The sequence below is a fragment of the Salvelinus sp. IW2-2015 genome, linkage group LG24 (genome assembly GCF_002910315.2).
Source record: "Salvelinus sp. IW2-2015 linkage group LG24, ASM291031v2, whole genome shotgun sequence".
In the NCBI taxonomy this organism is placed as follows: Eukaryota; Metazoa; Chordata; class Actinopteri; order Salmoniformes; family Salmonidae; genus Salvelinus; species Salvelinus sp. IW2-2015.
The window spans coordinates 9,917,585-9,926,857 of record NC_036864.1 but is presented as its reverse complement, the minus strand read 5'-3'; the positions used below and the strand labels follow the sequence as shown (position 1 = coordinate 9,926,857).

At 48.9% G+C, this 9,273-nt stretch overlaps 1 protein-coding gene across 1 annotated transcript in view; it reads left to right on the top strand.

The window, feature by feature from the left end:
• Positions 1 to 9,273, top strand: part of LOC111951374 (N-acetylglucosamine-1-phosphotransferase subunits alpha/beta) — an 18,785-nt gene that overhangs the window by 2,178 nt on the left and 7,334 nt on the right. The window contains exons 5-11 of the mRNA XM_023969427.2: positions 29 to 32; positions 153 to 287; positions 6,243 to 6,404; positions 6,708 to 6,887; positions 7,034 to 7,204; positions 8,529 to 8,572; positions 8,799 to 8,985. Of these exons, the coding sequence (XP_023825195.1) occupies positions 29 to 32; positions 153 to 287; positions 6,243 to 6,404; positions 6,708 to 6,887; positions 7,034 to 7,204; positions 8,529 to 8,572; positions 8,799 to 8,985 (883 nt within the window). The remainder of the gene's footprint in view (positions 1 to 28; positions 33 to 152; positions 288 to 6,242; positions 6,405 to 6,707; positions 6,888 to 7,033; positions 7,205 to 8,528; positions 8,573 to 8,798; positions 8,986 to 9,273) is intronic.

Sequence of the window (9,273 nt, the reverse complement as noted above, 5' to 3'; positions counted from 1 at the left end):
AACACTTCTAAGACCTTTCTGAATCCAGCACAGTTATATGATTGAGCATTTACCCCACTTGGATACACTGGTCCTTACTTAAGGCTGAATAAGCAAATGGACACACAGTCATGTGGTAACAATAAGCTATTGTGCTGTTGTTCCTCCTGTAGACCACAGATAAGGAAGCACCAGGTCTGGTCCGCATGCAGAGCCTGGCCTACCTCAGTGGCTTCCCAGCATCCTTCAAGGAGACAGAGCAGCTCAGAGTCAAACTGCCATCTGTTGTCACTGGCAAGATCAAACAGGTAAGACTAACCTGGATGGAAAAAGGAAAACAAATGGCATAATCTAGCAGGAAAACACAATACTAAATCAAATACAGTATTTATTTTAGACAGGGAGAGTTATCTGTTATTTCACTAGAGGGCAGTGTTTGACATAATACAGTATGCCATTTCATCATATGAACACGTTCTTTGTTTTCTTAACCAGGCACAGATATGCCACAACGTATTTTATTTACATTTAATGAGAAATGCAGATTTTAGGAAAAAATAATATACAATTCCAGCACAAATGAATATAATATGTAACTATATTCATATAGCCACAAGATGTCACCCTTGCTGTACCTCAGAATCATGACGTGAAAGATGGGCTAGTCATTGCCGTGCTCCAACCGTTTGTATATCAGACAGGATCAAAACAGAATCTATTGTGTTCAAACTGAACATGGACACTGTCCATAAGGTCTGCCATAACCACAGACCTTAAACAATATAATTATGCCGAATTAAATAAGTAATAACACTTAAGCAGAAGAGGTCTCCATCTATTTTAAGTTATTATGGTAGTAAAGAGCCCAGGTTTAGTTTGGCCACGGGTTGTCTATCTAGTCATTTTCTCTAATCAGAACTGAAATATTTCGGGAGGGCGAATGCCAGTAACAAGCCAGATTACTCTGAGATAATCAAAGAAAATTTACTGTACTGTAAAAAAAWAAATAACTACTGTAGTTCTGTCTCACCGCAGGCATTGATACAGGCTATTACAAAGCTACACGGAGTGTACAAAACATTAGGAACACCTTCCAAATATTGAGTTGCACCTCCCTTTGCCCTCAGAACAGCTTATTAGGCAGGGCATGGACTCGACATGGACTCAAGTTGGCTGGATGTCCTTTGGGTGGTGGACTATTGTTGATACAAACGGGAAACTGTTGAGCGTGAAACACGCAGCAGCGTTGCAGTTCTTGACACACTCAAACCGGTGTGCCTGGCACCTACTACCATACCCTGTTCAAAGGCACTTCAATATTTTGTCTTGGTTATTCAATGTCTCAGTTGTCTCAAGGCTTTAAAAATTCCTGGGGAGTGAGACGGGAGGGGGGGGGCGGACGAGAGGGAAGAGACTAAGAGAGACGGAGGGAGAGGGAGACGGCCGAAGAGACGGCGGGAGGGGGGGAGAGAGACGGCGGGAGGGGGGGAGAGGACGGCGGGAGGGGGGAGGAGACGGCGGGAGGGGGGAGAGAGACGGCGGGGGGGGAAAGAGACGGCGGAAGAAGGGGGGAAGAGAGACGGCGGGAGGGGGGGAGAGAGGACGGCGGGAGGGGGGGAGAGGGACGGGGGCGGGGGGGAGAGACGGCGGGAGGGGGGAGAGAGACAACTGGAAGGGGAGAGAGACAGCGGGGGGGGTGGGGGGTGAAGCGAGACGGGGAGGGGGAGAAGCAGCAGAACGGGGAAGGGGAGATGCAGCGAGACGGGGAGGGAGAGGGGAGGAGGGGAGAATGGGGAAGAGAGAGAGAGAATGCAGAGACACGGAGGGGGAGAGGGAGAGAATGCAGAGACAACGGGGGGGGAGAGACCGAGAATGCAGGACAGGAGGGGAGAGAAGTGCAGAGACACGGAGGGGGAAGGACAGAGAATGCAGAGATCTGGAGGGGGGAGAGAGACGGCAGAGGGAGAGAGACTGAGGAGAATGCAGAGATGCGGAGGGGGGAGAGAGACGTGCAGAGTTGGAGAGACGACTGAGAATAGCAGGGAGATACTGCGGAGGAGGGGGAGTAGAGAGACGCGGGAGGGGGAGTGAGACTAGAGAGACATGCTAGCAGACACAGGGGGGAGTGAGAGAGACACAGAGGGCGAAGAGAACAGAGACACGGATGGGGGAGAGAGAGCAGAGGGAGAGGAGACGGGAGAGAATGCAGAGACACGGAGGGGGAGAGGGCGAGAGACAGAAGAATGCAGGACACGGAGGGGGAGTGAGAGAGACGGAGATAATGCAAGACGCAAGGGGGGAGGAGGACGCGGCGGGGAGAGAGAGAGAGACTGAGAGAATCAGAGACGCACGGGGGAGATCGTGAGGAGGGGGAAGAAGAAAAGGACGCAGGAGGGGGGGGGGGGGTGGGGGGGGGGGGGGAGGGGGCGGGGGGAGGGGGAAGGGGAGGGGGGGGGGGGGGGGGGGGAAGACGCGTATAGGGGGGGAGACGCAGAGGGGGGGGAGAGAGACGCAGAGAGAGAGAAGAGAGACGGAGGAGAATGCAGAGACCGGATGTGAGAGGGAGAATGCGAGAAACGAGAGAATGCAGAGACACGGATGGGGGAGAGCGAGACGGAGAGAATGCAGAGACACGGGATGGGAGGGAGCGAGACGGAGAGAATGCAGAGACACGGATGGAGGAGAGCGAGACGCGAGAGAATGCAGGAGACCGGATGGGAGAGCGAGACGGAGAGAATGCAGAGCCACGGATGGGGAGGAGGAGAGACGGAGATGAACGACAGAGACACGGATGGGAGAGCGAGACGGGAGAATGCAGAGGACACGGACGGGATGGGAGCGAGACGGAGGAAATGCAGAGGACACGGATGGGTGAGGAGCGAGAAGCGGAGAGAGATGCAGAGACACGGATGGGAGAAGAGGAGAACTGAGAAGAATGCAGAGACACGGTGGGGAGGGAGAGACTGAGAGAATGCAGAGGACATGGATGGGGGAGAGAGAGACTGGAGAGAATGCAGAGACACGGATGGGGAGAGAGAGACTGAGAGAATGCAAGAGACACGGATGGGGAGAGCGCGAGACTTGAAGAGAATGCAGAGACACGGAATGGGGAGAGCGAGACGGGAGAGAATGCAGAGAACAGCGATGGGGAGGGGAGCGAGAGACGGAGAGAATGCAGAGACCGGATGGGGAGAGCGAGATGGAGAGAATGCAGAGACACGGATGGGGAGAGCGAGACGGAGAGATGCAGGAGACACGGGGATGGAGGGAGCGAGACGGAGAGAATGGCAGAGCACACGGATGGGTGGAGAGCAGGAGACGGGGAGAGAATGCAAGAGACACGGACGTGGAGGGAGCGAGACGGAGAGAAGATGCAGAGACACGGATGGGGAGAGCGAGACGGAGAGAATGCAGACACGGATGGGAGAGAGAAGACTGAGAGAATGCAGAGACAAGAACAGGATGGTGGAAGGGAGAAAGATACTGAGAGAGCAGAGACATGGATGGGGGAGGGAGAGACTGAGAGAATGGCGAGGACACGGATGGGGGAGGAGAGAGACTGAGAGAATGCAGAGACAACGGATGGGGAGAGCGAGACTGAGAGAATGCAGAGGAGACACGGATGGGGAGAGAGAGAAGACTGAGAGAATGCAGAGACACGGATGGGGAGAGAGAGACTGAGAGAATGCAGAGACGACAGGACGGATGGGAGGAGAGACTGAGAAGAACAATGCAGAGACACGGATGGGGCAGACGAGACTGAGAGAATGCAGAGACGAAGACACGGAGGGGGTTTTAGAGACACAGGAGGGGTTGTTTAGGGGACACGGAGGGGGTGGCGAGAGAGGGACCGACAATGTACACGGGGGGGCTAGAGATGGAGGTGAGACGGAGGGGAGAGCGGGAGAGAGATGAAAGCTGCCCCACGACCCCCATCTGCTCACACTGTCAACTAGAAAATACTGCCCTCCGTTTGTGTGTTCCTCTAACTGGCATGTTGTTATTAATGTATAGCTAACTTGTATAGGATAGCCTATTGTTTATGTACTCAAGGTTAGAATTTAGAATGTGCAGCTAATGTGRATGTAGAGAATAGACTAAAATAGTAAATAAATAGAAGCAGTAAAGTATAACTACATTTAAAGCCATGATAGTCACACTAGTACTATTTTGGTGTTTATGTATATCATTTTTGGGTATTTCAGATTTTTATTGAACAGATAGTGCGAGATAATGACCGTGGGGAGAGATTGTATCAAAGGGAAGTAGGCTGGATTCAAACCCATGCTGATATTGAAGACGTGTGCCAGAAGCTGCAGCATTATCGCTGGATGAGCCAGACCACGGGGAATCCATAGATTCCACCAAGACGCATCATTTCCCCGTTCACCTCACTTGCCTTCATCATATGACTGGAATGACCCCTGGTTATACTGTAGACCAGCGTTTCCCAACTGGCGGCCCGCAAAATATTATATATATTTTTGAATTTATTGTTGGACAGAAAATATTGTTATAACACCAGGAAATGAACTCCTTGTGATTTTAATTTGGGGAAACCTGTTCCCAAGCAGTCCCACTCTTAATAGAGACACGTGATCGTATACAAACGTAAGAAAGGTTTATAATGATGATTTAGTCAAATATTACATCTGTTTGGGCTTCTTGCGATCAACTTGCAGTCTACAAATGATTTGTAACTCTGTTCCGGGCCGCCAGCCATCCTCTAGAACAAAATCAGCTGAATGTAGTTGATGATCCCTGCTGTAAAGTTTGAGACGTGGGGGGATGATGGATCGACGATCGTATGACGTTATGAAGCCTCCCTTTCGCTCAACACTACTGTGACGTTTTGCTCTGACTCATTTTAGTTGTGCTAAAATATTTACTGGGCTCTGGTGTACGTTAGACTCTCGTGATACACATAAGATTTGGTTTGGGCTACCCAGGTTAGGTATATTTAGGCTTCAGTTTTTTGCTTCCGGAGCATGTGGTTCAAGGTTTTACTGTATTTGTGGTTTGTATGTATACACATCTTTGTGTCAACTGACTAATAGTTTAAAATGTCAGGAGTAGGAAGAACAGRTGATGTTTGGATCCTCTGGTCACTATTGACATTGGCTCATGATAACGGGTATGACGTGACCTTAAATACTTCAACTAAACGCCTGCGTCTTCTGACGGGCTGCTGACAGGCAGATGTGGACGAGAATGTCGATGTTACTGCCAATGCCTTTCCTAGTAAAGCTATATAAAGCCATGTTTACTATTGTCTTTGTGTTACCGTGACATGGAGGTGTGTGCGTGCACTTGTACAGGCACATGGAGCTGTGTGTTATCAGCTCCTATTAAAGGGGCTAATAAAAATGGAAGTGGGATCTCCAGTTGGCTGTCCCTGCCTCATCTTCGGGATTTATATAACAACGGGAGCAGAGAAAAACATGTGAAGGGTGAGAGGGAGACATGCAGTAGTAAGGTGTTTGGGTTCTGGCTCAGTGGTTTGTGGGTTGTCTGGAAGGCGAGGGACTAAGGAGATGAGGGAGTCGGGACAGATGGTTATGAGAGGCAACGACTGAGATGAGACACGCACACAACGACTGAGATGACACACGTACACAACGACTGAGATGACCCATGCAAGGATACCGAGCCATGCCTTCCATTGCAACCCTGAGATCAATACCAGCTCCCCCACACAGAAATGACATCACAGAATTTCCCAAGAGCCCGCCCCACTCTTTCCTTCCTTCGAACCCTGCCTCACTCACTCACTCTCATTCCCATATCCCCAGTGGCATGAATGTGGGGTATTCTCTCTTGAAGGGTACAGTAGTTGTGGTTGGTGGTGACGAGTCCTCTGCTTTGATGTGGTCCATCCTTTAAACTGGCCACGGGTCAGAGGTTATAGGTCATCCAAATCAAATTGCTTTGAACCCAGCTCATGTTCAGCCTAGTAGTCTGTGTATGCACCCGTCATGTGGRGGCTCTGTTTGTCGTCTCTGTCACACGGAATTCTTCCCTGGAACAGGAGCGGTAACCAGTCACAATAATGGATTTTAGGCCCAGCCATATAACCTTTGACATGGCCACTACAGCTAAAGTGGTTCATAAAAATATCTCTGTTTTGTTGTGGAGGTTGTGTCCTTGGCTACAAATAAAGGCTGTGATATTTGAGTTGTTTTCTCATGGCTATGCTGAGTAGCATCTGCTGTCTCTGGTGCCACACTGACATGTTTGTGTTTCTGTCTCTCTCTTTCCCATAGTTCCAGCTGTATACGGAGGCCAGTATCGCCCTGCTCCATCTGAACAGCCCTCAGGACTTTACTGACCTGACCCAGCAGGCCAAAAAGAACCTGACACTGGACGGGAAAGAGCTGACCATCAGCGCTGCTTATCTTTTCTGGGACCTGACTGCCATCACACAGGTAAAACCTCACTCTGCCTCTGTCCCGTCACTCACTATCTATCAGGGAAGATCAACAGTATATGTCTAGGTAAAGAGARGAAAGTTAGCGCTCCTAATGCAGTTCCACTGTCCATTCATGGTGTAGTAGGTATCACTGAGTGGAACTAAGCTGCTGGACGGAGAACTTCCATTGTTTTCTACCTATTCGACCGTGAGGATAAAATACAATGACATGTAGTGCAAACATTTTGGATTGGTCTCTTTTCAGAGCACGGTGAAAGCATGTCTCAGACCKCTCTGCTCTGCTCTCTGCCCCCKCRAGTCCAAGCAGGACGAYGACGTCTCGGCCAGTCGCTTCGAGGACAACGAGGAGCTGCGTTATTCGCTGCGCTCGGTAGAGACACACGCCCCCTGGGTGCGACACATCTTCATCGTGACCAATGGGCAGATCCCCTCCTGGCTGAACCTGGACAACCCCCGCATCACCGTGGTAACACACCAGGTACACCTGAGACCTACAGTACTACTCTCACATGATTGTTGACAATAACAGAAAATAAGGGATGTTGTAACCGGAGCAGGAAGAATTCTGGGCCTTTAGTTAGGAAAGAAAATCCAAGTTGCCATATGATTGTCTCTCCTGTGTAGGATGTCTTCCAGAACCACACCCACCTGCCCACTTTCAGTTCCCCTGCCATTGAGACCCACATCCACCGAATCCCAGGCCTGTCTCAGAAGTTCATCTACCTCAACGACGACGTCATGTTCGGGAAGGACGTGTGGCCTGACGACTTCTTCAGTCACTCCAAAGGACAGAAGGTCCTAGTCTAGACTTAAATTCAAGTGTTACTAGATTCATGGTCTTGAATTTAGCTCACTAGCTCAAGTTTGTGCTAATGTAGACTCTTTATCATTACATATAAATATGACATACAGTTGAAGTCGGAAGTTTACACCTTAGCCAAATACATTTAAACTCAGTTTTTCACAATTCCTGACATTTAATGCTAGTAAAAATTCTGTGTCTTGGGCAGTTAGGATCACCACTTTATTTTAAGAATGTGAAATGTCAGAATAATAATAGAGAATGATTTGTTTCAGCTTTTATTTCTTTCATCACATTCCCAGTGGGTCAGAAGTTTACATACACTCAGTTCTGTGTACGCTTTTTCAGTTCTGCCCACAAATTTTCTATAGGATTGAGGTCAGGGCTTTGTGATGACCACTCCAATACCTTGTCTTTGTTGTCCTTAAGACATTTTGCCACAACTTTGGAAGTATGCTTGGTCATTGTCCATTTGGAAGACCCATTTGCGACCAAGCTTTAATTTCCTGACTGATGTCTTGAGATGTTGCTTCAATATATCCACATAATTTTCCTACCTCATGATGCCATCTATTTTGTGAAGTGCACCAGTCCCTCCTGTAGCAAAGCACCATGATGCTGCCACCCCTGTGCTTCACAGGTGGGATGGTGTTCTTCGGCTTGTAAGCCTCCCCCTTTTTCCTCCAAACTAACGATGGTCATTATGGCCAAACAGTTTCATTTTTGTTTCATCAGACAGCATGATTAAAAGCATCCAGCATCTTCACAAGGTCCTTTGCTGTTGTTCTGGGATTGATTTGCACTTTTGCACCAAAGTACGTTCTCTCAAGAGATAGAAGGCGTCTCCACAGGTACACCTCCAATTGATTGAAATGATGTCAATTAGCCTATCAGAAGCTTCTAAAGCCATGTCATCATTTTCTGAGATTTTCCAAGCTGTTTAAAGGCACAGTCAACTTAGTGTATGTAAACTTCTGACCCACTGGAATTGTGATACAGTGAATTCTAAGTGAAATAATCTGTCTGGAAACATTGTTGAAAAAATGACTTGTGTCATGCACAATAGTAGTGTCCTAACCAACTTGCCAAAACTATAGTTTAACAAGAAATGTGTGGAGTGGTTGAAAACGAGTTTAATAAATGACTCCGCTTGATCCCGTTACAGACACCCTAGGTTATGTAAACTTCCGATTTTCAACTGGAATCTCGCTAGCATCGACGATTGGGTTATGGTTTTTGAGGATAGTTTCTGTTATTTTGTAAATTAGTAATTTGTCTTAAACACCCTACTGTACCGCACCTGTCCTCTCTCCTCAGGTGCTCACCTCACCTGTGGCCGGTCCCTACGACTGGTGCTGGAGGTCTGTCCCCAGGCTCTGGATCAAAAGATGGCTACTGTGACAGGGCCTGCAACAACTCGCCTGTGACTGGGATGGTGCGCGAACTGCCTGTGGTGACAAGTCACTCCTTACTCTGCGTCCCTGTACCAGTCTGCCTCTTCTCCTTCTTCCCTTCTGCTCCTTTCCGTCAACAACACGTTCGTTCACTGAGCTTGATATTCTTCCTCTCTCACATCTCACCACACAGGGCTGGGGCCCAGCGGTTTGGGACCGCAGGTGTGGGTGGAGTGGGTGAATCAGCCCTGCATTATGCAGGAGCGTCTAGGGTGGCTCGGGGGCGTTGTCCAGCTGTTAACCAAGGCTGTGCCAACTCCTGGCTGCGGCAGACACAAGGGTTCTCGACCAGGCTGCCAACAGTGCTCTCTGTAACACAAGTACACGCAAGGCTTCGACGTGGGCGACTGTGGACAAGCGTGATGTGATGATCTGAAGTAGGCCAGGCAGTTTTTCTTAATCACCTGACCTGGAAAAGCATTATTTATAGCTAAGATATTGATAACATATCCAAGATATCGCTGATTGTGCTGTTTACAATGGGAGCAAAATGACCACAGTGCAGGGGCAGGAACAAGCAATAGGTGAGGCCAGTATGCCAACACGAGCTAGCCAGATCCTATTTTGCGCCTTTTAACTAGTGTGTATCCTTTACATATTCTTCCCGA